The following is a 27843-nucleotide window of genomic DNA, read 5'->3' as shown; positions in this document are numbered from 1 at the left end:
TTTCTGCGTGGTCCTGCCCTCTGCATCTTGCCCTGTGGGCACACCTACCACTGTCCACAGAGACACTCCGCGACAAGCTCCCTGTCATCTACGAGAACCTGCTCTGCACTTGTGACCCTGCCCCAGTGCACCGCAAGTCAGTGGCCCATGGAGGCAGGCCACTGCCGGCCGTAGTGCATCCGGGCCACTAAATCTGTGCAGCACAAATCATGGGGCCTTTATGGTTGTATGGTTGTGTCCTTTACGATGTACACTGTTGTCGATTTCTGACTGCACCAGGCAGGCCTTGCCGGCTGGTGTGAAAACACCCCACAAACATCCAACACAGGTGTAACTCGGCAGGTGTGCCTGCTAATAAATGTGGCTGTGCGCACATGCTCGTAACCATTCACACCACCTGAGCAAGTGTGTCCGTGTGTTCATTGTGTCAGCTTGATGTGCACGGGCCCTGCAACATCACAGTGTGCTGTCTTCTGCGGACGTTGCCATGTCACCTCAGCGTTGGCAGTGACCCTGGACATGTAGCCCCGCACCTGCCCCCCTGCATGCACAGGCTGCGTGTGCTGGTTCGGCAGGGGGGGCAGGCCATGGTCCGGACCTGGCCAGGTACAGGAAGTGCCGTAAGTGTGTCTCTGTATTGGGGTGTTGTCACCACCAGGGCCACAGTACACGATGTTGCAATGTGGCATGTTCCAGGAGGGCGGGCCCGCAGGTATGGGGACATGTTGGAGCGCTAGAACGCTAGGGCTCTTGGCACATGCATGCCAGGTGTGATGTGTATCAGTATTGCGGATGCATGAGTCTGTTGCCTGTCCTCTTTCCATGCGCGGCCCCGGCCAGCTATTGGCTGAAAACCTGTGTCCACCCTTTCCGGACCATTGGCCTATACCCACGTGGGCGCACACCTTCGAAGGCCAGCATCACGGTGTTGTTGGCATGGCGCTGGACATGCACGGACAGGCACTGGAATGGTGTCCCGTAGGAGTGCACGTGACGCAACCGTGCAGCGCACACAAGTGTGGGTGCTTGTGGCAGGGTGGAGCAGCTGTGTGGCAACATGACACACAGTGAGTCAGCTCATGTGCATCATGCTGGGCAAATCATCCATGATTCCCAGGGTCGCAGACGTCCCACCACACCCACGACCAGCCTCTGTACGTCTCCTGTATGCATGCAGCTGGCGAAGTTTACATAGGGATGAAAGGTGCTTTGTCTGTACTATCGGGCAGTAGCACATCTGCAGCTCCGAGCAGGAACTTGCATCTGCCCAGCACCCCCTAACAGGTACGAGGGCATTTGCTTGCGACTCCCACACTACGCACTGCTCGGCGTGAGACCGACGGGTACACATCCCACACGCAGTGGTCCTTGGTTGTAGTTGGCATGCTTGATATGGCCTCACCACATACTCCCACCCCACCCAAGGCTTGCAACCGTTGCACACAGACACTGCTCATTGCACCGAGCTGTGCCATTTCACCCTCCAGACTGTCTCAGGGCAGGCCAGTCCCGCTTCAAGCAGAGCCACTGACGCAATGGCAGACCATCCTGGACACATGGTCTACTCCAGTCACGTGGATCTGCAAAGTGCACGTCTGCTGCATGTACTGGGTGCACTGCCCTTGGCAGTGCTGCGGATCAGTTACCATCTGAGCTTCCGCCTTGCGCACGTCACCTGCGTGCAGCCTGTGCTGCATTGTCGCAAGTGCATATTCGAGTGGTCCATGGATGGCTGCCTCTCCAACGTAACGGTAGCTGACCTGGATTTCGACATGTGTGTGCGCCCCCTGTTAGACCACGACCAGGGGTGTCACCAGGATGACCGCGTATGGCATGCATGGATGTTCGGCATGCAGGCTGGAAACTGGACCTGGGAGATTGCAGGAATCGTCGTATGCAGTGAGTACATTGAGCCATTACCCGATTGGGCTTTGGTGCACATTGGGTCCAGTGGTTGGAGTCAGCACATCTGTCCTGGTCAGCGGATGGATTACGTTGAGGACATGTCAGATGTGGTGGTCGCCGATCTCTCATTGGAGATGTTGGCCTATGCTGCTGCACTCGCGTTCATGGATAAGTGACAAGGTACCTGCTGCCACAACTGGATGTGAGTCATTGCACTTGTCACGACACATGGTTGCATGTTGTGGATGTGGTCACCAGTCCAGAGACGTCAGTGGACATGGCTACATTGGCCAGGACTCATGTTCCAGGCGCAGACAACCAACGCGGGTTGACACTGACTTGTGTTGGTGAGGGACTCCCCCGAGATGGACATGGGCGCTTTCCTACGCTCCTCATTTGGACATGCTGCTGCATTGGTCTGCATGTTGTGGCACTTCTCATGTCCGTACTGACTCGCACTTGTTGATAAAGTTCCGCATTTTCACTTATCTCCAGATGTGTTGTGTCCTGATTTTCATGCCAATGTGTGTCACGGACTCTGGCTCCCTGCCATCCGTGCATTGCTATCCCATCAGGAATGTATGTTTGTACTTGTGCATTATCATGTCCCTGTTTCGTGCTTTGCCAGATGCATATGGCCTTTTACCGGCCACAGGCGGGTGCACTTGTGTCCTGTGTTTGGTTGTGCGCAAGTTGGTGTTTGTCCCACATTGTGTTGGGTGTTGGGGTGCTCTGCTTCCTGTGTGTGTGTGCTGCATTGTGTGTGAGATGTCCCTTCATCTCTGATTTGGCTCACCCTTCTCCCTTTCAGGCGGTGTTGTATTCACTTCGGTGCCTGTTCAGTGGTGTGACATTGCCGGGTTGTGTGACTTGTGCACCTGGTTGGTGGTGTTGCTCGTGGGCATGGTTTTTCTGCTGTTGTGCTGTGCTTAGTTGTGCAAGTGTGCCATTGTGCCCATCTCCCCTCGTCCCCCAGTCCCTGCTGGTTCATTTTGCGGTCCCCGAGTCCTACCACCATCTCCGGACTGATGTGGTGGACCCCATTTCCTCCATGTCATCCAGATCCTGGTGTGGCGCGGGACTCCCACCTCCGGTGTGCATTTCTGCCTTCTTGTTGTTGGTGTGTTTCTGCTTGTTTTTGCCTTTCGCATCATTGCTGAGATTCTGGTTTTGTGCCATAGACCTCCTCCGCTCTCAGGATGCATTCATCTTGTCCACGTTGGGCTGCCACAAAACATGTTTTGTTGCCAATGGGTTTGGTGGGGTTGTCTGCTGGCTCGGGTTGCCTCCTTTGTGGTTGGCTGTTGTTTTCTGTTTGGTCTGTCTTACTTTTTCAGGCTTTGGTTGTGCTTATTCCAGCCTGCCGTGTGTTTCGCGGTCCGGACGGTGATTATCCCTGCTTTCCTCCTCGTGGATGGGCTCATCGTGAGTTTTCTGGTGTTGTGGTTTGTGTTTTTATCTCCTTCAGGGTGGTTGTATTGCGGACATTGACCGCGTTGTCGGAAGACTATCACATACTACCTCCGTGTTGTGAATTCCACGTTGACACAGGGTTATTTTCCCGCAATGGGCTGCAGTATTGAAAACTGCATTCCGCTACTCTTGCGGTAGTTATCACACGTTCTTGTGAATATACCCCTATGTGTGCTGCTCAATTGCTCAATCGCTAGCACCCCCTGCCCCCTACCCCCGGTTCTACAATGCGGCCATCGTGGGACAGCAATTGGTGGAATCTCGCCAGCATCCCCCCCACCTCTGCAATGGGCCACAGGCGGCAGTAAACACAGCCTTCCCGGCTTAACGTCTCTCTCCCCTACTTCTGATACGCAAGGCTGCACCATATTTACAAGAATGTGGTACAGCCTTGCCTTTCCCCCTGTGATGGCGCAAAGTTTGGCAACTTAGTGCCAACGCAGGCACCCTTGCACCAGAGTGCAAGGGTGTCTGCCTGCAGGGGAGGATTGTTTATGTGTGGGAAGGTGTCCCTTCCTGCACATAAACAATCCTAGAAATGCCATTCTGTCCCTTTCATGTGTGCTGCTTCATGCAGCACACATGAAAGTGCCAAAATTGCATTTTTTTAAAAGTTTGTTTATGTACAGGAAGGAACACCTTCCTATACATAAAAAACCATGGTATTTAGCTTTTTCCATGTGTGCTGCACAAGGCAGCACACATGAAACAAGCAATAATGAGGAGAAATAATGCATTTCTCCTTGTTTCGCCAACTTCAGACTAGTTTTCACCTGGTCTTAATTTTGGCACTGCCTCCTATGTACGTAACCCTTGTACATAGGGGGCAGTATCAAAATTATTGGGTGTTGCGGTGGAATGCCCACCGCAACACCCACTGCCCACCCCTTTCATACTAACCATAGCGTGAAAGAGGGCCTTATGAACAAGGCAGCGTTAAGGAACGTTAAGTGGCTTAATGCTGCCTTGTACAAGGTACAGACCCTATCGCCACCACAACGCCACTATAGGTGACATTGTGATGGCGATAGGGGCTTGTAAATATGCCCCTCAGTTTCCTGGTTGGGTGAAATGCAGGAGGCTTGTCTTGGTTTCAATGGTGCAGATTCCAGTACAATGAAAGATGTGGGTGTCGGGGAACAGACTGGGGGAGTGCAGAGGAGCTGGGAGCCTGTATGGGAATGGCAGCTCCAGCCTTGTTAAGGACATTCAAGGGTGCCAGTTTCAGCAGGACCAGGACATATGTATAGCCATGGCCACCACCACTGGACTGGACTCTGGCAAAACTGAGATCCTCTGCCCCTAGAAGAAAGAAGTTCGAACAAGAGTGCTGTGGAGATGCTGATGTGCAAGAGGCACCCTCGAGTCCTCTAGTGTGCACACGCTAGTGAATGTTCCTTCCAGCCAAGGGAGAGATGCTGCAATACAACACATTTCTCTGCACGGGGGTCTGCTCAAAGGTCTTGGGCATGGTGTCCTGAATTAGTGTTGAACTGTTCTTGGCTGCCAAATATTGAGGATAATGTAGTTGAGGGGGTTGTTCCTGTACGGTGTTGCCGGGATGGGGTCCATGCACAATCTTGTTCTGGCGACCCTAGCCTCAAGTGTTTAGGTTTCATCATCTGCGGGGTCTCTTGTGTGCAGAAAGGACATCATTTGCTGGTGCCCCAACCCTGCCAGTCGAAAACACTCCCTGAAACCAACTTTATGAAGGAGTATTTGGGTGCCTCTGCAATCTTTGGGATTGGGCTTCACTCACTTCCCTGTTGATGTCATCTTCCTCTCTACATAGTCAGCAGGTACATGGAGAGATGAGCAGGGAGGCGCAGGCGGGAGTGGCTGCATGGAGTCTTGGACAGCATTGTGTCGACCTCTATGACGATAAAGTGTCTCCCTCTCACAGGACTGACCATGGGCGTAGGAAGTGTGGGGGACGCAGGGGGCATATCCCAGATTTTGAAGTGGGGGGACGCAGGGGAGAAGGGTGGGGGGGGGGATGAGAACACAAAAGAATTTCTCATCTCCCTTTGATTCACAGGGCCTTTAGAGCAGGAAAGCGCTATCTTTAATAGCCCTGCAGGCAGAGCCAGCCTTTGCTAAGACAGCGCCCTAGGCGTGGGCAGAGAGAAATCTGGTGCCCTTGCTGATGGTAGTGAATTGAATGAGGAAGCAGGGGGTTCCTTTTGTGTTCACTGTTCAGTACCTGGATGAGCATGGACTGGTCCCTGAACACAAACATCCCAGAAATCCCCCAGCTCACCTAAACCACATTCAGCTTAACTTCCCAGGCAGATGATGGGTTTGATGATGTGTGCCAGCAGGGGTCACAGGGTGAAGGGAGGGTAAGGAAAGGGGCTACAGGGGTGTTAAAAATATCACCTGCCCTATGATAATGAAGTACTAAAACCACTTTAAATTGGCAAATCATACATAAACAAACAGGCAGAGACAAGGATAAGGCTGGAGCAAGAGGAGAAGGGCGTCGCTGTTGACATAAACCATAATACACAAAGCTCCATGCGCCCCTGGGAAAATTGATGCCTAGGGCCTGGGCCCAGCTCACCCATGCTAAAGGCGAGCCCTGACTGCACATGACCTGTGACCTGCCCCCAGTTACCTGTGACCTACGTTCCCTTTAAGGCGCGCGCGCGCGCACCTTCGCCGACGTCACCGAGCACTCCCGGATGTGGAGTGCGCACAACGATTTCAGGACGTCCCGGCGGAGAGGCGCCGGCCGCGCCGCCGCTTTAAGAAGCGAGCGGCGCGAAAACCAGGCACTTGTTCCAGTGGTGCCGGCGAGGAGTCGTGGAGAGTGCAGGTAAGGGGGCTTGTGGCGGGCTTGTGGCGGCTTTGGGGGGGGGGCTCTGGGGCGTGTGGTTGCAGAGCGCGGGACTGATTGTGGCCTTTTGTTTATGTATTGATGGTAATCACAGCCCGTGAAGGGGCTCTGATTACCATCAATACTTAAACAAAAGGCCACAATCGTCCCCGCGCTTTACCAACAAAACAGTAGAGTCGGTTTAAAATCACAGCGTACACGCTGTGTTTTTAAACTGGCTCCACTCTTTGTTTTTAAGGGTATCTCCATTTTCATATTTTAGACTACTACTGGCTGCCTTGGGTACGTTAATCAAGTAAATGGGGATTGACTTGGTGACAGCATGGGTAGGGAGTGGTTGATGTTGGTTGCGGGGATAATAAATGCCCTTGCTGGAGCTACTCCCAATTCCCTGAAATGCGTGTATACTTTGTGGTCTCTGCCGCACCGAAACCCAAGATGGGCCCCTGGGGTTCCTGCCTTGTTCAGCCTGAGGTTGTCAACTAACATATTAGCGAGAGACATGTCAGTACGATCTTGTGGTACAAGCTGAGAAATGCTATTTGTTGAGAAGGCTTTCAAAGCAGTTTGATCGGTAGAAGTCGATTCAGACAAGGCAGGCTCTGCGGGCACCATTCTCACTTGAGCAAGATTAGACAAAGTGAGGCACAAACGGAAGGGGCTGTTTTCTAATACAATCTTCAACCCTGATTGAAATTTTAGAGACCAGAGAGATTAAGGTCATTATTGAGCTTTTTAGGGCAGCTATTTCCCTTTGGAGATCAAGGTAAGATGGTAGAGGTTCTTTTGCGGAGTCCTTACTACCTAGTAAAGGGGGGGGGGGGGGGTTTGGCCCTGGATTAGGTGAGCTGATGTTGCCCTCGTCCTTCTTCTCTCGCAAATCACTAGTAACCGTGATATCTCCTAAGGGGGGAAATTGATTACACAAAGGAAGGTCTGACAATAAAGCAGCCTCGGAGGAGCTCTCCTCAGAAACTTCACTTAGGGGGCCCAGGGTGCTACAGTTAGTGGAATTGACTAGGACTGTTTTAGAGATTGAGGTTGGCAAGGCTTTGTTATTGGTCACTCTCTTAAATAAAGTTGATATGTCCGCATACCCTGATCTATTATGTCCAGATGCATTTGATGGAGTCTGGCGTTTAGAGATATTACCAGTAGCATGGTATCAGTGACTGGAACGGATGGCATAAGCAGCCCCTCACAATCATCTACAAGAGTCTCAATATGACCTAGAGTTTCCACGCCAGTAGTTCTAACCCCTTGATCAAGCCCAGAGGGTGATGATTTTTTTTCAGTCTTTTCTTAAGTTCACCACCTCCCTGGCCTACTTCTGTAAATTCTTGTGACTTCACGGAAACTGTATATATGCACTTAATGCAAGGATATATACCATGGATGCACTTTTGAGACTTTAATTGGCCCTTTAATTAGGGCTTGCGTAAACCATGACCTTTGTGTCAATGTGTGCTTTTTTTGGAGACCAAAATCAATTTTTGCGTTTGCCAATGCTTGTTATAATGGTGAGGGCCCAGCGGCTCCCACACGATCAGGATTTACAAAAAACATGCCTAAACAAGTCACGCATTGACAAAACCAAAAGGCTGACCACACATTTCAGACCTACTGGCTTTGCCAATGCTTGTTTCTTTTTTCCCCCATAATCATATTTCAACTGGTTACACTGATTTTCCATTATGAATATTTTTGGGAAATACAAGCGTACATCAACATGTTACTAAATGATGCTGCAAAGATATGGCACCTAAAATCTTACAGTAGTTTTGCAACATGGTTTTTTTCCTACTTGCATTTTTTTGTGAACATTTTATTTTGAAAGCAAAGAACCATCACTCTTGCTTTCAAGCTTCTGCAAATAGCTGCATATAAACAGAGAGCGTTCTGGGAGCATTATACATAGCCTCATATTACTAAGCTTTGAAAACGTGTGTACACATTTATACTGGAGCCGCCATCAGTAGTGAAGGCCGAGCTTACGGCATTTACTTTTAATGCTCACCCTAATTATACATGCTTTTCATTAATGAACCATAAATACAAGTTTGAACAGCATTAACACATGGACACACATTTTACCTTAACTGTAGACAATGGCCTTTCCTAATCCATAATGTGGTACTGTAAACTGGCAAGTTTTGAAATCCAGGCAATGGCCGCACAATCACATTTTGATTTTGGGACTGAGAATATACAAAGACTTGTAGAAAAGTATAAAAATGTCTTGGTCCTGGGTGATTGCGAAACACCAGAAGATGTTGTTCGACAGTACAGAGACTATAAATATGTGGTGGCAGAACATGTAAAGGGTGGGTTATTTACCACCTTTCAAGACATGGTGAATTTCACTGTACGCAATGCTGCTCAGTATAGTGTGGTCTCTCAGCTTGTTGATGTCTGCGCAACGTATATTGTATAGGCTCCCAACATTTCCCCACCCAATTAACAGTGCTCAAGTTAAGAATATTTATTAGAATCTTATGATGGTACCACCGTTTAAGTCTTGTGCTTTTCTATACTTGAAGTGTACTTGCCTGTGTAACCAATTCATGTCATCATGGCTCGTTTATCCAATTTGGAAACTGCCCTCAAGACACATATTGTGGCACTGTATGTGTGAAAATGCACCATCTTTTCACTTATTGAAGTAAACGTTCTGAGTGACATTTGGCACCGCGCACACGCGCGGTGTGGTTCCTGGCGCACATAGCCATGGTTGCAGCGCACAGAGACCCTCCACTGCCGCACACAGAGGAAAGAAATTAGAGGGAACATTGCCTGTGACCAATCTGATAGTCAAAGAAGCCGCCCGCCCCCTACACTTTTGTTGCACTGCAGCTCTCCAGGAATTGTTTATAATCTCAGCCACAGCTGCCTGCAGTTTGCACTTCTGAGAACAAAGATAGAGAGAGGTCCTTTGTTGATTGTTGTCTGCCCCTCCTCAGCCCTACCCTACCTGCCAACTTGAAGACCCGGCCCTGAAGGCAGCAGTAAGATTTGAAGAAGTAAAGTGAGGAGATTTGGGAAAATACAGTATTTGCCTAGGTGCTTCACCACTCGTGCAGCGAGCATCCTCAAAACACACACACATGCATGCATGCATGCAAACACGCATGAATGCACACACATACACACACACGCACACACACATGCGCAAGGTTGTCCCTGTCCCCCCCCCCCAGACATTTTGCCCTGGGACGGACCGCCATTTCTGGTGAAGTGCGCAGACACCCCAGAGTCTTTGTAAGTTCACTGGTCTGGACACCCATGAGGTCTGGGGCTGAAGCGATTAGACCTTCCCTGCTTCCTTCTTCCCCTGGTTTAGAAGATGCTGGGCTCCTTCTCACTTCTCTCCTAAGGTCCTGGGGTGGAGGGAGTGCGTGTGATGATCGCTGCCCACATCAGGAAAGCACCACATGTGGACGCCACTTCCCTATAGGGTAGGACCAGAGGGAATCAGTGCCTGGTCACAAGCTGTGAGCTTCTGAGCGCTGTCCCTCGTGGGGATACTGGAGTTCTTGAGATCTCTCGATGAAGAAAGTCCGTCTAGTCCAAGGAGACATGCAGCGCCCGAGGAGGGACCAGCAGGGATCGGGAGTGCAACAATCTGCGGGTCCCCATCACCATGAGAGGGTGGAAGTGACCTTCCTCTGCATATTGAGGAACCTACTCATCTGTCAGCCTGAAAAAGCACAATCTAACAGCTGCAAACCCAACGGCTAATTTGTTTTCAAGCATTTCATAATATTACCAACAATAACAAAAAGAATACAACAATCGAGAACAAGCACAAAAACAGGAGTTAGCTAAGAGCTTGTTTTGAGGACTTGACTTGCGATGAGTCTTGTCGTTCCCTAGCGTTGGGGGTAACAGGGGTCATCGTTCCTCACGTCAATGCTCTTATTTTACTGAGCATTGGTGAAAGAAAGACATATATAACCTCCCGGATGTGACGTGGAGGTGGCATGGAAGCCTTCCAGCAGTCAGTGGCCTCCATTAACTGGCTTAGTTGTATGGATCAGCTACAAACAACACTTCAGCATCCTTCATAAGCACACACGTCTCTCTGCGTATGTGAACACACATGTACGCACACGTGTACCTCTGCGTAAGCACACATATACACAGAAAGGCTGCACAAGCATGTCTACACGCACACACATGTACCTCTGTGTATGCACACACATACACAGAAAGTCCACACACTGACATGTACACACACATGCACCTCTGCATATGCGCATAAATACATAGAAAGCCCGGCACACATGTACCAATGCACATGTACATACAGACCCACATCACACTACAGGCTTCCCTACGAGTTGCCGACATCTCCAACCCTGAATCTGGACATGATCGGATGAAGGCCACGGACGGGGAAATGCTGGTTCCGTCCCAGCATGCAGCTTCCAGTACGTGGGCTTTTACCACTGACATGTTCCCCAAATGCCAGCACGTGGTTTTACTGGGTAACCCAGTGGTTTTTCCAAGCCTAGTAATGCCGCGTGCAGGAACACCAGGCCCGTCAGTGGCCGGTGCAGCCTTACTCTCTGGGGTGCACCGCTCCCTCCGGCCTACTCATAACGAGTGCCTGCGTGTAGTGAACACCACTCACCTGTCATGGCGGATTCGCTAGACTGCACACTGTATAATACTCACGTACGAGCACTTCTGCAGAGATATACACCCAGTATTATTGTGTTCACACAATTAACACACCTTTGCACATCTAGGGGCTTATTTACAAGCCCCTTGCGTCACTTTTGCCTCATTTTTAACATGGGAAAAGTGACGCAAAAGTGGCGCAACGGGCTTGTAAATCTTCCCCCTAGGATCCATTCTCTGGGAACTGGATAACGTATTCGACTGACACCAGTGCTCTTATGCAACTACTAACATGCCCTATAACATTTACATGATTAGGCGATCGCCCTGAGCATGCGCAGTGATAGACACACCACTGTCACTCTTACCTCAGCGTGGAACGCATGGCAGGACTGTGGCCGCCGCCGCACCTTCTGGGAGCGCATCCGGTCGCATTTCACCGAAGCGTTATGTGCCCTGGAGTTAAGGGTCCAGTCCAACTCACCAAGGAGTAGTGAGGCAAACATGGCTTCTTGGCTGAAAGCCTCAAGGGTTACTATCTGCTGGGGCAGCAGGAGGGTTAAACAGTTGTCAGACTCTGGTGGAGGGGACACAGGGCATGAACCTAGGGTAGAGGGTGGTGGGGACATAATGTGTGGTGTCTTGGAGACCTCTGGCATATCCCTCATGCTTACAATGCTGCAGAAAAAGATGAACTGTGATCTTAAGATGCGTAAGGCCAGGGCACAAGTCCCAAAAAAAGAAGTGGCGGGACTAACCTAGTTAATCAGAATGCAAGTGGCATCACGGTGCGTGACATCACGGCGTGTGACACCGCGGTGCGTGACATCACGGCGATTGACATCACAGCATGTGACATCACAGAGGAAGTGGTATAATTAGAAGTGACATCCGATCTTAAGCCCTCACATATGTTTAACATGTCTATCGTGAGTACATTGGAGCATATTTCGAGTATATTGGGAAACCCTCCTGATTTAGGCAGAAGATTCACACTTTTATGAGCTACACATAAAACAATGTTGTCTTTTGTCAGCGTAAACGTCCTCTACCCATAGTGCTTTAAAAGAAAAAATAGTGGTACTTAAATTATCTCAACGCCTCCTCAGGGGTAGTAAGCACTATATAAATTACATTTATTTTGTGTAAATACAGGGAAAGACCACACATCTGACATTCTTACAGTGAATGCATATCTTGTAAACAGGGACTGAACAAAGTGAAAAGCTGCCTCTCTTAAGTATGTGTTAAGTGCAAAAAAAGTGTGAGTCTTTGTTGCTTTTGCATCTAGGTGTGAGGCTCCTGACTGCTGCCTGCCAGGAGACTTCAACAAGAGGAGGCCTGTTGACCCCTCAGATTCGGCCTTTGTTATGGGCCCAGCAGGAGACTGAAATAAGAAAGTATCCCCCCACCCCCGTCCCGCCTGCATGTTGTTGCGGATTGAAAGCAGACAACGTGCAGGCGCTGCAGAATGTGTCCTGGTGTTTGCAAATTACACCGGGACGAATTGAGCATATTTTTCAGAGGGGTCCAACTTCTTGGCAGGCTGGACAGCGTCCAACCTGTGATAATAGTGGGTGGACACCGTCCACCCGCGTGTACCCCCGACTCATGGTCTGCGTAAGGCTAAAGCTACAAAACCACTGTACATTTTGGGGCTCTCAGACACTTCCTGCGATTGATGTATGCACGACAATTGATCTAGTACCTATCAGCAGAGCAGGCCGGCTTTAATCCTCATGAAGAGTGTGGTGGAACGGGTCACCACTGTAAATCAGCAAATGGTCAATTCCGCCACACTTGTTGTTTCTCCGCCTTACTTCCATGTAGAAGAACTGCTGAGTTTCCATTGGCAGAGCATCAGCTAGTTCTGTCATGGGAAAATATCATCACATGGCTGCTGGCTTTATATTAAGGGGAACATTTCATATTTTTTCCCACAACGAAGGGAACGGGCTGTGCTGCGTTGCGTGAAAGGGAGAGCAGAAATTCTCCATATTTACAAAGATACGGAGCATTCTCCTTGCTATGCCATCATCTGGGAGGTGTACCAAGTAGATGCAATCCCAGGGTTACGCACTTTTGTAGCTCTGGAATTGCAACAAATCCATGGATGAATGCATAGGAACACCCGTGCGCCAGACATGGAATGCCGCCCAGTTTGAACTGTAATGAGACACAGCACAAGTAGCCGCGTTGTGTTACATTTCTTTACCAAGCCAGGCAAGGCGGCTCAAATCGCCCCTTGCATGGCTCTGTAAATCTGAATGAAGGAAGTGCGCTGCCTTGCGCGACGCAAGGACAACGCAACACCTTCATAGATCTGGCCCTGACTATTCCTGCCTGTTGCATCATGTGAGGCACGGGGCATGAAAAATCAGCAGAGATCCCCTCTCTGTGCCAGAAAATTCTCAGAGGTTCAGGTCCATTGCTAAGTAGTTTCACAGAAACAACATCTCTTACTTTGGAGGTTTGTTTCTATTCAACAAAAGCACTGCAGACTGAGCCTCCATAACGAGGTGACCCACAAAGGCGTTCACGTTTTTGACGAAAGTGCTCCTGCCTTAGCGGTGGTAATTCCCAGGCAGAGTGGCATGGGGCTCTAATGTGAGATGCAGCACAACTCAGGGCTGGCAGAAAAGGCAACCTTTCCTTGAAGAGGAGCTCTGTACAAGACTGATCTCTTGACAAAGAAAAATGGGCACTTCTGTTGCTGTTTGCTATCTCCCTCTATTTTGCCTCTATATCTGTCCCCAGAGGTGCCAGGCAGTGTTATGTCTGACCTCCAAGACCCCTCTGCTCTATATCACTAGTGCCCTACAAGTGAAGTGACAAGGGCAAGAGACCCACAACTAGGCTCTTTAAGACTATCATCTGGCGTTGACTCGGTTTTGCTTCCTTAGCTCATAAAATGACTGGCCAAGTGGCAGGCTGAAAACTCTCCCTTGGACCCGAGTATCCAATATTCTGATTGGCCAGGGCTGCCCTTACCATATTAGTATCTCACTGTCCCCCTAGCATGAGGGTGGGGGTTGCATAGGTACCTTATCTCACCCATCATGTATACAGGGCAGTGCAGACACACCTTCAGCATATATCTGATGGGCACTCCAACTCACCTCTTGGCATCTACCTTCCATTTTAAATGTTGGCAGTGTCATCTTAACGCATGGGCACGCTGGACAGTTGCCGGGAAGCCCCACAAGCATAGGGGCCCCATGCAGACCAGAATCTAACACTAATTTTCTGTTAAACATTTTTATTCCTGTGAGTGGTTGTGTAGGCAGGGTCCAGTGCACTGCCTTGCCCGGGGGCCTATAATGCTGTTAAGATGGCCCTGAACCTTGGTCCCCAGATCTTGAAACAAAGAGGTGAGAGTCAATCAAGAAACTGACACAGGGTGCATTGTGGTGCTAGGCGACACCTCCATAGGAACACCAAGGCCCAAAGGATATATTTCACTTCTTTGGCATCCAGTGAAACCGGCGGGAAGACGCTGCAATCACAGTCGGACTCCACGACCAGTAGGAGGAGATTGCTGTTGGTGATGTGCTGAACCACAAACATCCTACGGAAACAGAAAACAAAAGTTACCAGGAGCCTTATCATTACTCTGCAGAAGAAATCTGTGCCAAGAGACTGGAGCATGGATGTACTAGCATTTATCAAGAATTTTACAATGACCCATTACATCGTCAAGGTAAGTACCAGAAAGGAATAGCATGGAAATAATATATTTGCTGTAGTGCATCAAATCTGTATTAAACTTTCCAAAACAAATGTTCATCCGATTTGGGTTTGGCATGGCAAGTTTTGTGCAGAACTGTAAATGAAAGGTGGTCGGGCAGTGCTTAATTTGTAAAAAGTGGCAGGGCCCTTGTCAGGAGGCCACTGCAGCGTGCCCCACACATTGCCCCTGCCATCACTGCCAATGATAGTACCAACACAACTACTAACCATCACACTCCTACAAGTGTAACAATTCAGGCTATTCAAGGCCCCCAAAGCTATAAGAATGACTTGGGCAGCAGGTAATAGTCATATTTAGTGTATACGGAGTTAATAAACAACTACTGCTGTGCTCATCTCTAAATTAGACAGACAGCGCCACCGTGTGGCATACTGTCACAAACGCAGATGCCGAGCACCGAAAACCACTGGATGAAACTAAGAACTGGGGGGGAAAGGTTAAAAAAAAGGGGGCTTCAAAACATGTCTGTTTCCATTTACATTCCCATAGGATCCATTGCCCTCCAATACAGAAAAAAACAGCTCAACTCAATTAAACCAAACTTGGCATGAAAGTAGAACATTACACATGAAAGCGCCTTTGCTTAGTTTGGTGTAAATCCGTGCAGTAATTTCTGATAAAACATTAGAAAAGTGTTTTTTGTAGACCTCAAATTGAGCCAAGGTGTCAATCAAGGTAGAGCTATATCTTCCATTATCCCGCTAGCCTGCAGATAGTGCACAAACCTGGGTCTGTGGAACATACACGAACCACAATTGAAAAAATACTCACATCTGTTTGGACAAAGGAGCTTTTTCTTGTGTTGTGCATTATGAGCACCCACATTCACACCTGGGTCCATAAACCAGAAGCTCTATGACTGGCTGGCTGAAACCTGAAAAATACTGGGGCTATGATTATAGGACACAGGAATGCCCCATCTTGAAAAAAATGAAGGTCAGCTCTCGGCTGATGTCATTCTCCCAAGCCAGTCGAAATGGTGCTAGTGGGTCCTAGGTTCTGTGAGCAAGGGCCCTGTTAAGCCAGGTGATCAACCAGCAGTCAGTACCCATTGGGTGCAGTGCGTGTGGTATGGGGTGCAGGTTGAGCTCTGTGTCTACTATGCCCCAGAGTCGCTCCAGTACTCCCAGCAGCTACCTGTAAACCAGGAACTGTCCCGCCAAGAGTTCCGTGTGCTTTACCAGTTGGTCTAAGGGGATGAGGGCCCCATCATGAAACAGGAGTCCTAGGGTTCCCACCCCTTCTGTTTCCCATAGTTCCACCGCCTCCTGACCTATTTGAGCAAGGAAGGCCCATATAGAGCATAAATGGATCTCCCAGGAGTATTGTGACAAGTCCAGAATGACCTGCAATGCCCTCCTGTGGCTCTCATGTGCCACTCGTAGGAGGCCACTAGCGGGTACAGGTAGAACCACGTTGGGGAGAAATTGCTCTCGAATGAAAAGTAGCATCCTTTCCTCAGGCTCCAATACTATCTCTGCCAAATCATAAAAATGTTACTAGACCTGCAAGTCGAGTAACTTAAATAATCTACTCGACTTAATTGAAATGTACTTGACCTGTAAACTGGTCTCACATTGTGCGACTATTGGCAAATATTACATTTTACTGAGTTGCCTTTTTCTTCACTCCCACATATGAGTGCACCTTCAAATATGTGAGTTCAGCATTTCTGCTGTACAAAACAAAACTTTTTTGTTTGAACAAATAGGTAAATGTTTGCTCTGTGCATAATACGAATAAAGCCAGCAATTAGAGAACACATGATCTCTGACTTTCCTCTCGGTTTACTGATAGCATTGCCATCAGGGCAGGGGCAGGAGTGTTTCTTAGGTCATGTTTATACACTCAATGTTAATAAATATTTTAAGCATGATGTGGTAGCGCACTCTCCTTTACAGACAGTAATTTCCAAGAAATGGCCTAAAAACTTACTTCTCCCATTACCTTGCAGCTTTACTGATAAAACTATATAGTGTATTAACAATAATCTGTGAAAATTGGGTTTCAGAACAGATATTTATCATTTCACATCACCAAGTAAAGTGTTCTCTTTTGTTTTTCATCATATTGAAATATTTCTTTCATCACACAGAAGTACTAAAAATGGGTTTTCACAACTAATGAAATATATTTTGTAATGTTTGTACAGTTGACTTATTAGCTATTTAAATGTGTGTCTGTTTTTTGTTTGTTTTATATAGCGCAAACTAGACCCGAGAAATCGGGTATCAGAGCGCTTTACATAAGCCCCAGTTACGTTACAGATGGACACATTCATTTTTGTTAGGCATGGGGAGATTAAGTGATTTGCCCAGAATCACAGGATGTTGAGTGTCATTGCTGAGACTCGGACTCAGTTCCCCAGCTTCAAAGTCAACCGCTCTAGCCGTAAGGCTACATCCTCTCCCCCAAAAAACCTGAAAACCAATAGTCTTTTATTTCACACTTCCTACAGCAGGTCAGACAGTTCACTTTACAAAATCTTGGAGCTCTGCAGTCAGAGAAGGAAAAGTAACTGTAACCTGCTCTCTGACTGTTGTCTCTAAACAAAGATTAAATGTGACGAGATAAAAACAAGATTTAAAGGCATCTTTATTGCTCCTTCACTTTATGACTGAACAGAACATCTGTTCTTTGTCAACTCACCAGAACAGTAGGTCCTAAATATAGCTCAACCTGGTAAAATCTAAACGCATACCAAGTTGGCAAGTAGATTTTTCGAGGCCTTTTCTGCTAGCCCGTGGGTGGGCCACTGAAGCTGCACCGCCAGGTAGTAGCACCGTACACTGGGGCACCCATGCTCTATTGGGAGCTGCAGCTTGGCCAAGGCTATCCTGTGTCTCCCCTTATTCCATATCAAGCTGCCCAATAATGCATTTAGTGACTTAAATGTGCCGCGAGAAACGCTTACCAGTAGATTGGTGAAATAGTACATGAGTCGCGAGAGCATCACCATTTTGGAGAGGGGCGCTCAGCTCTGCACTGTGAGGCAAAGACAGCACCAAAAGATGATTTGGGGCCAGAGCGAGGAGATCGCCATCATGAGGTTTCCAGCATTACTTTATGCAGCCTACGGATACTAAGAGCCATGGATCTAGTCGGTATGATCCCATTTTGGTCTGGATACACTCGTGTCTGGATATGCTCTAGTAATGAAATGAAGGTTTTGTTGAGCGCATGTATGCCGAGGCGTCTTAGCACTAGAGCTGTCGTTGAATCTTGAGCAGAAGTAGCAGGCGGAGGCTAGGATTTGGATGCAAACAGCCATGTTTTTAGCGATTTTCTAAACAGCTATCTATTGGTTTGGCTTCTCAGTGTAAAAGGCAGAGTATTTCAAAGTTTAGAGGCCAAATGAAAAAAGCTTCTTCCACCCCATTTTACGGTCTTCACCCTAGGAATGACCATCAGATAGGCAGTCGACAACCTAAGATTGAGTTGAGGGATATGCCATCTAATGCAATTGCTGAAGTAGGCAGATCCTGAACAATGCACAAGGACTTGAATTGGAACCTGGCCTGGACCGGCAGTGCAGATCTCAAAAACTCTGGGACACCGGACTGAATTGGGGGATTTTAAGCAGTAGTCGTGCTGACGCATTTTGAAGTGATTGAAGTTTGTGTAGAGTCATCTTGTTTGCACACAGATACAGGGTGTTACAGTAATTGATCTTGGATAACACCAAGGCAATGATCACTGTTGTCCTTAGGTCCATGGGTATGAAAGGTAAAACATTTCTTAGGATCTTCAGCGTGTAGAAGCAGGATGATGTAATAAGATTGACCTGGTCCGATAAGGACAGCAGGTCATCTAGAGTGACACCGTGACTTTTTACCTTCTTTATTTGGGATGGACTGGGGATATTCCAGAAGGAAGAATTTTTACCAAATAGTACCACCTCAGTTTTGTCGGTATTCAACTATAGACAGTTGTCACGCATCCATCTGATTATGTGGACCATACAGTTGTTAAATTTTATTGCCACGTCATCCGGCTTTGATGATAGAGACACTACTATTTGCTTTTTGTCCGCATAACAGATAGCAGTAAAGCCATGAGAGAGGACAAGTTTAGCCAATGGGGTTACGTAGACATTGAAGAAAGTTGGAGATAGCCAGGATCCCTGGGGCACCCCGCATGGCAGGGCATAGTGATGTGATTTGTGTTCTCCCTTCACTACGGTTTGCTCTCTGTTAGCTAGGAATGATCTTAGTATGTTGGAGGCTTCACCTATGACCCCCATTTCAGATAAGCGCCGGATGAGTACTTGATGGTTTACCATATCAAACGTGGGTGAGAGGTCTAGCAGAATTAGTATTGCCTTCCCATCTGCATCTAGCTGGATGCGGATCTCCTTGTGGCTGCAAAAAGTGCAGACTCTGTACTATGTAAGGGTCGAAAACCATGTAGTGCAGGGTCCATTTTGTCGTTTGACTCTAGGAGAAGTAGCAGGTCTTCGTTGAAGGCTTTTTCAAGAATTTTGGATGGAAACAGCAGACAGGAGATTGGCCGATAATTTTTAATCTCCGTAGGGTCGTGCGAGGGTTTTTTCAGGATGGGCCATACTAGAGATTTTTTCCAGCTATTTGGAAAGGATCCTGCGTCCAGAATATAATTTAGGAAGGGTGCAAGGTGGCCTGCAATGGTATTAGGGACCATATGAAGGACCATAGCTGGACAGGGGTCCAGTGGGTATCCGGATTTAGTTGACAGTATAAGCCTCTCCACTCGTTCGGGCATCAAGTAATTAAACTTTTTTAGGCGAGCCTGCATAGTAGCCTTGCCCTGATCTAGACAACCCAGCTCGTCTGGGCTGTCCCCAGCTTGATGACTGGCGAACTTGTAGTATACGTCTTTTAATTTATTGTGAAAAAAAATCTGCTAGTTTATCACAGAAATCTGTGTTGGGGTGAATTGTTTGCTTTCACCGAATTTCGATAAAGCCGTGACTGTTTTAAAAAGCTCTCTGGCTGAATTTTTTGCAGAACTCATTTTCTCAGTAAAAAAGTGTGACTTTGCTGAGATTATTGCCTCTTTATACTTTCCAATGGCTTTCCTATAATGTTTTTTTTCCATTGCAGAGTAATTTTTCCTCCATATTCGTTCCTGGGCCCTACACTTTTTCTTAAGATCCTTCCCCTAGGGTGTGTACCACAGAGATGATGGTTGCTTCCTGCGGTTTCGTATATTCTTTCCAGGGGCAAGCTTAGTAGCTGCAGAGTCAATCCAAGCCTCAAAATTGAGGGCTGCAGAGTCGGGATCAGTACTTAGGCAAGGAGTGTGAGAGCGTAACGCTGAATCTAGATCCAGAGTATTTTAGTTTCCGCCATGGGCGTGTTGTAACCGTACTATTGATGTTAGAGGCTTTGAGGGGTTCTTCTGGAAATGTTAGCTCAAAGAATACTGTACTGTGATCTGTCCAGGCCATAGGTAAAGCTCTGTTAAATGTGATCCGTGCATATTTGGTGAAAATACCCGCAAGAGTATGGTTTCCTATGTGAGTTGGCCCAGTAACGACTTGATTTAAGTCAAAGCTTTTTAGCCCGTCAATTAAATTGATGGAATCACGGCATTCGATAAATTCTAGATGGAACTTAAAATCACCCAACAAAGTAAAGTTGGCATACTCCATGTAAGGTTCCAAAACGGTCCGTATGGAAGAAATGAAGCTGTTCCTGGGGCCAGGTGGCCGGTAAATTAAGATTCCATTTAAAAATATCTTGTTGTTAACTTCGAGTGCAAACATAATAGCTTCTTCCTCCAATTAAGGAATGTCTGCAAATGAGGCCTTGATGTTAGTATGGTGGGCAATAGCACCCCTCTCCCCCGCCCCTTTGCCCTTCTCTGTCTACTCTGAACAGTTCGTACCCTTTAGGTATGGCCGTTTTAAGATCTGGCTCAGAGGAACTGTTGGACCAGGTCTCCGTAAGAAAAATTATGTGAGGATTGAACTGGTTGATAAAATCCGCAAATTCAAATGTATGTTTGGGAAGTGACCTGATGTTCAGTAGTGCACATGTAAGGACGTAGTCCCTTTGTTCACATATGTAGTAGCAAAATTACAAGTGGCGCAACCCCTTACCATGGTGTCCCCCTGAAAGTTGATGGGTTTACATTTCCTTTTCTTACTTCTGAGTCCGATGTCTAATAATGCCTCTCGTGAGTAATACCAAATGGGATTTTGAGCAGGAGTTCTGGCGCACAGCGCATTCCGGCCGCGGACTGGCACAGACGGGCTTCCATTTGGCACACCAGCAGCATGCCAGCAGCACACCCACTGCGTGCGTCCGCTGTGCGGTCGCGTCAGCGTGCCCATTTAAACTATCGAGCCCAGAACAACTAGCACGCTAACGTATTTCTTGCTCCGTGAGTAGGCTGTTCAGGGTTTCTCTATGCTCCACTGTCACTACTGGCAGTGTGACTGGACAGAGAAACTCTTGGATTCCGGGCTGTCAGTCCTCAGGTCGTGGGTTGTATAGCACATGGATTTCGTCGAGTCAGGTTCATGTTTCGGCGCTTCTGCCAACAATGATTCAAGAATTAACAAAACTACCCCAGTAATTCCTAAACTGTGACACTTTTTCCACAAGGATCTCATGTAAACACAGATGAGAAAAACAGGGAAAGGTGGAAGAGTTCCAAGTGGTTGTGAAAATGTACTCAATTGAGGATGCTGGCTGTATTGGTGGTACCCAGAGGCAGCATTAGGATGTTGAGATGTATCTTGACTTCTCAGAGACAGGTACCAAGTGTTCCTCTTTACACACCTGTCACATAGTCAAACAAAGCAAAAATGAAATTGGCAGACATTTGACCAATCGCAAATCGAATCAACTCAGACACTCACAGACAAATGTTATTTAAGAGTTTTTGTCAATTTATCCTTTCGCACAAATATAACAAACATGCAATTAATAAATACACATTAATTAGAGATTAAAATAATGTGTAAGAAATATTAAAATAATGACCTATAATCTTCAGTAACAATTATTGTTTGAGCAATCATGGTGCAAATCAGTAAACTGCCGTTACAGTGATTTCCTTGATTAAGTTGAAAGTGCTGTAACAGTTTTTTTGGTGAGATCCTTACTATATATCATCAATTATGCCTCCCTTATTGGTCAATTCTTTGCCAAGAATCATGCCATCTGTCTTGTTATAGCATCAAAATTGTCACAACCAAAGAATGGAAATAGGCCTATGTGCCTCATTTTGCTTGATTTATGGATTAGTTCAGATCCTTTCTGCAGAATAGAAAATTCTTTCTGATGTTTACCTCATGTCGATCTCAAATAGCAAATTTTTGATGTGGATTTCCAACTGGTTTGACTCCCTCTCCAAATCTGTTCAACATTTTATTTTGTCCTTTAGCTAGGTTCATTAGCAAATTTGGTGACAGGATTTTCTCTTATGCGGATAACACTCAGCTAATACCACTAGACCAACCCGTCCAGGTGATTCAAAGAGATGTGACAGGCTGTTATTTTTCAATTATTCAATGGCTGAATGGGAAGTGCTTTAGATTAAAAGGATCTAAGAGTGAGATCCTCTTAGTTGGCAGAAATAATCCCTGCTCCTTCCCTTTATGGGATGCTAATCTCTGACATTGGCTTTATTAGATTAAGATCTAAATATTGTTCCCTAAACTAACTCGGTCTTCGCTTCTTGTTTTTTTCCATATTAAGGGGCCTATTAACGAGATTGTTTGCATCGCATTCGCACCACGCAATGTGGTACTTGCGCAACGTAAACATTAAGTAAGATTTCTGAAGCCATGCAAGGCCACTTTGAGTAGGCCTGAGTGGCTCTATAATCTGGAGTAAGGCAACGCAGCGTGGGCATTGCATGGGTGTTCCCACGCAACTCCCATGGTTTGTGATGCATTCCCGGATTTCCCAGAACTGGTAGATCTGGGAATGCACTAAAAATATACGCCTGCTGGGAGAAGTGTACTGAGGAGAAGTATCTTATTTCTCCTCGTTACTTCCTCTTTCCATGTGTATGCCTCTCAGGATTGTTTTTATGCAGGAAGGTGCCCCTTCCTACACACAAACAATCCTGCATACAACACAGGCACCTTGCAGCACCATGGTGCACAAGGATACCAACGCAGAGGAAAAGACAGGAATGTGCCACATTGCTTAAATATGGTGCATTCCTGTCCTTCTCTGTGCAGAGCAGCAAGGTGCTTTACTGCTCTGAGTGATGTTTTCATACATAGGGCCCTACATTGCTATGGTCAATCTTGCCAGTCATTTCTAACGCCCTTAGAGCCCTAATGAGGAATTCAGCTGTTAACTTACATGTTGGCTATGCAAATGGAGGAGTGTTTAGGGCTCCAGGCTAGATCTTTCCAAAGTCTACAGCTAATACAGAACCATGTGATTTCTAACCTGCAGATGTGATCACATACCTTAAGCCCTTCATATTCTTCATTGGCTGCATACAATTACAAGTTGTATGCCTCTGGTATAAACCCTACCACAGGAAGGGCCCAGCGTTTTCCAAAAGTTGCTTCAGAGTTACACTAGTTCTACATCTCTTTCATCAAATGAATTGGAAAATATGCCCTCCTCTGGAAAAGCGTGTGTGGAACTCAGTCTTGAATCTCAATTTCCTTGCACCATGAGGCCTTTGGGTGTCTTGTCTCAAACTCTTATAAATATACTTCATTCATTTATAGTCACAGAGTAAATTGAATACAATTTCCCTCTCTGCTCCCTTAACTTTATATCATAGGCTTTTCTGCGGGGTGCTCATGACAAAATAGGACAGGCCTTCTCTCAAGTCAGATTTACAAGTATCTTTTAAGGCCATATTCCTTTCTCAACATGATTCGAATCTAAAGGATTGACTCCTAGTCAGTGCAATTGTATTTGTGAGATTTGTCAGACACTCTATCAATTAAACAGAGTTCGAGGGGGTGAGGTCCAGCACACCTTCATCCAGTCTGAATCCTGCATATTTAAGCAACAGAGGACGTCATATCCCATAACCGTCTTAAAGCTTTAGTGACATCTGCACTGGCCCAAAGCCTCAAAATGTAAGCGAGTGCTTGGCGCGCGAGTGTGCAGGGCGCTGTGGATGAATGAGTGTGTTTGCATTAAATCTTGTTTACCGTGGTATATTCTAAGAGGCACTCTGATCCAAGGGGAATATTTATAGGGATTTATTGTAGGTACATGGACACACGCCATTAAGGTTCAGGCTGTGTTGGCAGTTCTCAGCAAGGGGCCCCTGGAACATAACTCTGTCATAGGCAAAGAGTGTGTGGTTATGGTTGATGCCGGCAATTATGGTTTGGGTGTTTTTTTGATGCTGAGAGATAATCGGCTGGAATGGAATGTAGCATATGCATCAAGAACATTGCGTGAGGCAGAGAAACATTATGCAGTGATTGAAAGGGAGCTTTTAGCTTGTGAGTGGGGTGCAGAGAATTTTCAGGATGTTCTCATGGGGTGCTAAAACCACCATAAAAAGAGATTATAAACCCTTAGTGCACAAGATTGCACCTGGGGGTGGCCAGGCCATTGCAGAAAGATTAGCTAGGCCAGCTTCTAGGTTGGAAAATTTTCAATACTGCATGGAGTACGTCCCAGGGAAACATAATGTGCATGCAGATTGCATGTCCAGACTACCTTTTCCGGAAGGAGATTCTATATATACTGTTGGTGATGAGTGTGAAGTAGCATTCAGGTTACAAGAAATCAACATATTGGATTTGAAGCATCCAGTAGTACAAGGAACCAGATTAAAAGAGGAGAGGGAGAAAGACTCAGAATAGCGTCAAGTGACTACGTCCATTAAGAATGGCTGGCCAGATGAGAGGAAAATTCCAGGAGAGTTAATGTGTTTTTTTAAGGTGCGAGAAGAGTTAGATGTGGAGAATGACATAGTGGTAAGGGGTGACAAGTAGTTGGTGTTGTTCTCTATGCAATCATGATGAAAACAGACTACAGCAGTTTGTTTTTGTGAGTTTCTGTCTGTCTATAAGATCCTATGCTTCAGTGAGTCATTATGGTATTGTTTTGTACCTACATTTCTATTATTATACCTGTGTTGTGAATGTTTTTAGCTAATGCATATGCTTCTGCAATTGCACATTCAGTGAGTGTCCATAAGCATGTGTCGTTAATTATTTTTGCAAGGGAATGCGGACGCCTGTTTGCCTTTTTGGTTTTAAACTTGTCAAATATGTTGGGAGGGTCCAGCGATATGAAATTGCTGGTGCAACTTGCGAACACATTGGTGTATAGAGAGTTGATGGAGTACAGCAGAACATTCAAAACTGGTTGTAGCTGATTGGTCAAGCCATTCACAGAAGCCAAAAAAGACCTGTTGACAGTCAAGTGTCTTAGATGCAAGTGTTGTCTCAAAAGAAGAGATCAAAAATGCAGCTTACTCTCTGACCACACGTCTCATATGGCATTACTTCCTCATCCCATTCCTTACTCAATACTTTGTGTAAATACTGGGATGAGGAAGGGAGAATGGGAGTATTGAAGATTACCAGTATGTAATCTAGTAATTTCTGTTGAGAAGAGCCTACCTTTTCAGAATAAAACATATGGATTGTTCTAGTTTACAACTATTTAAAGAGCCCACTAGATGGCGCTGTGAGTGCACTTTAGCTTAGATAGGTTTAGCCTAAAACAATCCATATATAGCTTATAGCAGCATCTTTTTACTAATAATTACTATCGTACGGTTTCCACTTTTCAGTAGGAACTGTTTGTTGGACAACATAAACGTTGGGATGCTGCCAGCTGATTCCGTGCACCCCTCAGGATATGTTGGATGATAGTCCTGTTAGATCACAGTGTCACCATAAGTACCCCTAAACCTTATAATGGAACAAATTGTTTGGGCAACCTCAGAACATGACAACTCGGACTCCCAAGGAATCGTGGTAACAGATCTAGAACCCTTTTACTCAGTCATTCATGTTCTCAGAGAAATATACAAGAAATGCGCAAAGGTGTGTTTTCAATATTTATTGAAGCATCATGATTCTTGTAAAAAATATATGCGCTGCAATAATTAATAGACCGAAGCAGACAAATGTGATTAGCAATATAAGGACAGTGAAAAGAATGATAGATTCCACCATCGTGCTAAAACAGTGTATATATGCTGGCATTTAAGTACTGTGTATAGTATACTCCTACTTATGCATGCCATGACCTCACAATGACAGCAGAGAGCTCCTTTAATTAGAGTACGGAAATGCGTGTGTATTTATAACAACAGCTTTCATGCATCCGTGTCGGGGCTCCAGCAAGGCTGACATCGTGTATTGTCTCTGTGATAGCGCCGTTGACTTATGGATGCATAATAAACAACAACATTTGCACAATGTGTGTTGAGGCCTTGTACCGAATGTTCAAGGTGTCATGATAGTGTACTTATGAAGTGGCATTTGTAAGCAATGTGGATTCGGAGAAACTAATCTTGCACTGTCACATAGGCAAATGTGTGTCAAACATCAGCGTGTGGAAAAAGAAGGTAACTTTAGAAATACGTACATGTAAAATGCAGCTTTTCTTCCCGGGCCTAACCTAGCCATGTGATACTACCACAGGATGCCAAGGTAACTGAGCCCAATTCCCAAAGGTACATTTACATGTGTAGATCCACTCATGTGTAGATCTATTCCTAAACCTAGGTGTAACTCCCCACCTTTTTGTTAATCAACCTTTCGTAGTGGAAATTTACACCAAGGTGTAGATTTACATGTCCCCACCCTGTGGATCCCACTTTGAATGAATTTAGAAGTGTATAACTACTATAAGTAACTTTTTCTAGCTATTGGTAGAAATCTCCACCACCGAGGTGGAGATCGCCCAATGGCAATGTATGGCAACATTTAATAAAGTTTATTGATTTAAAATATTGTAATATATTCTACCGTAAAACAGAAATGCTAAATAATTAAAAATAATTAATATTAACCTAGAACTAATAAAGTAAAAAGTTACAGCACATTAACCCCTTCCATGCTGCGCAGATTCCGCCGCTGTGCTGACGGAATCTTGCGCGGGCGTGGTCATGACGGAACGGTTCCGTCATGAGCACAGCTCAACCGTGGCTCATGACGGAACCGTTCCGTCATGAGCACCGAAGGGGTTAACTGTTCAAATTAACTGTCTTTAACAATAAAAAAATGTAAATCTAAAAATTTAATTTATATATATTTTTTCCAACAATAATAAAAATCCCCACTCCAATTAATATTTTTTATTTGTTGCAAGTTATATATTTATTAATTTAAATACTTTTACATATGCCATTTTGCTTCATGTTAGTCATTAACTGCCCCATAACAAGTTCTGACGACTTTCAAGTGACATATAGCACAAGAGTGACCTTGGGAGTCTATCTTGGTGCAGGAGATGCTTATCCAATACCACAGGCATCTTGATAGCTTTAGAACATAGGAAGAGCTAGATTTTAAGTATTTTCCGAAATAAAAAAAAATTAGGTTGTGCTTTAATGCAGGGGGAAATGTGGCAACTCCAAAATAATGGCATCAATTACAAAAGGCACAACCCCCACTGTGTGTTTGCGCAATAGAAGGAATCATCAAGAGGTTGACTGAGGTAAAACGCCCTGGAGACTGTGGTGTTATGGTACATGCACAGTCTCACAGGAAGTTAAACACAAATGGAGCTGCTCCTAGTAAGGTGATCTACAGGTGCTTAGAAGTGAGTAGTCAATGTGGACATCTCACAAAAAGTGAAGGACTGGCCTCACACACCACTTGGTGTCATGCTTCATCATTGGCTGTCCTCGCCCTCTAAAAACTTGGTTTGATAGAGGGCGGGCATACACCTGACGACAGGGATGCACTTCTAAAGTGAGTGGTGAAAGTGATTTTAAACCATTACAGTTGTAAAAAAAACTAATTTGAATAAACTATGCAACTGTATGTTATTAAAAGAAGTGTACGGAGACCTGGGGAATTAATTATCCCCTCACCGCGATACGTATGGTCAACATGTTACTGCCTTGTGTCCCCTCAGGGTACGCGGCATTCATCAGGACCTGTATTACAGTGAGCTCCGTCTATATAAACTAATAATAAAGAATAACCACTTAGTGGGGTGTCAATTATCACTCCACACTAGTATGGGACTCTAAGTTTAGCCTGTAGGAAAAAAGAAAAAAGAGAAAACACAAACATGACATGTAGGTGTTAACTGGTCACTTATAAAAACTATCCAGTACCACACTGCTTAGCGCGCGTGGT

The 27843-nt window shown here is 46.1% G+C and overlaps 1 protein-coding gene across 6 annotated transcripts in view; it reads right to left on the bottom strand.

Annotated features, from left to right (window-relative positions):
• CACNA2D4 (calcium voltage-gated channel auxiliary subunit alpha2delta 4) overlaps positions 1–27843 on the bottom strand; it is a 1002329-nt gene that overhangs the window by 29458 nt on the left and 945028 nt on the right. For all 6 annotated transcript variants that reach the window (XM_085652199.1, XM_085652201.1, XM_085652202.1 and 3 more), the window contains 2 exons: positions 14291–14408; positions 11209–11286 (listed from right to left, as the gene is read on the bottom strand). In XM_085652199.1, the coding sequence (XP_085508325.1) occupies positions 11209–11286; positions 14291–14408 (196 nt within the window). The remainder of the gene's footprint in view (positions 1–11208; positions 11287–14290; positions 14409–27843) is intronic.

Source organism: Triturus cristatus, chromosome 4_1 (assembly GCF_964204655.1).
Source record: "Triturus cristatus chromosome 4_1, aTriCri1.1, whole genome shotgun sequence".
NCBI classification, from domain to species: Eukaryota; Metazoa; Chordata; class Amphibia; order Caudata; family Salamandridae; genus Triturus; species Triturus cristatus.
Note: the sequence above shows the minus strand (reverse complement) of the source record. Positions and strands in the feature narration are given on the sequence as shown.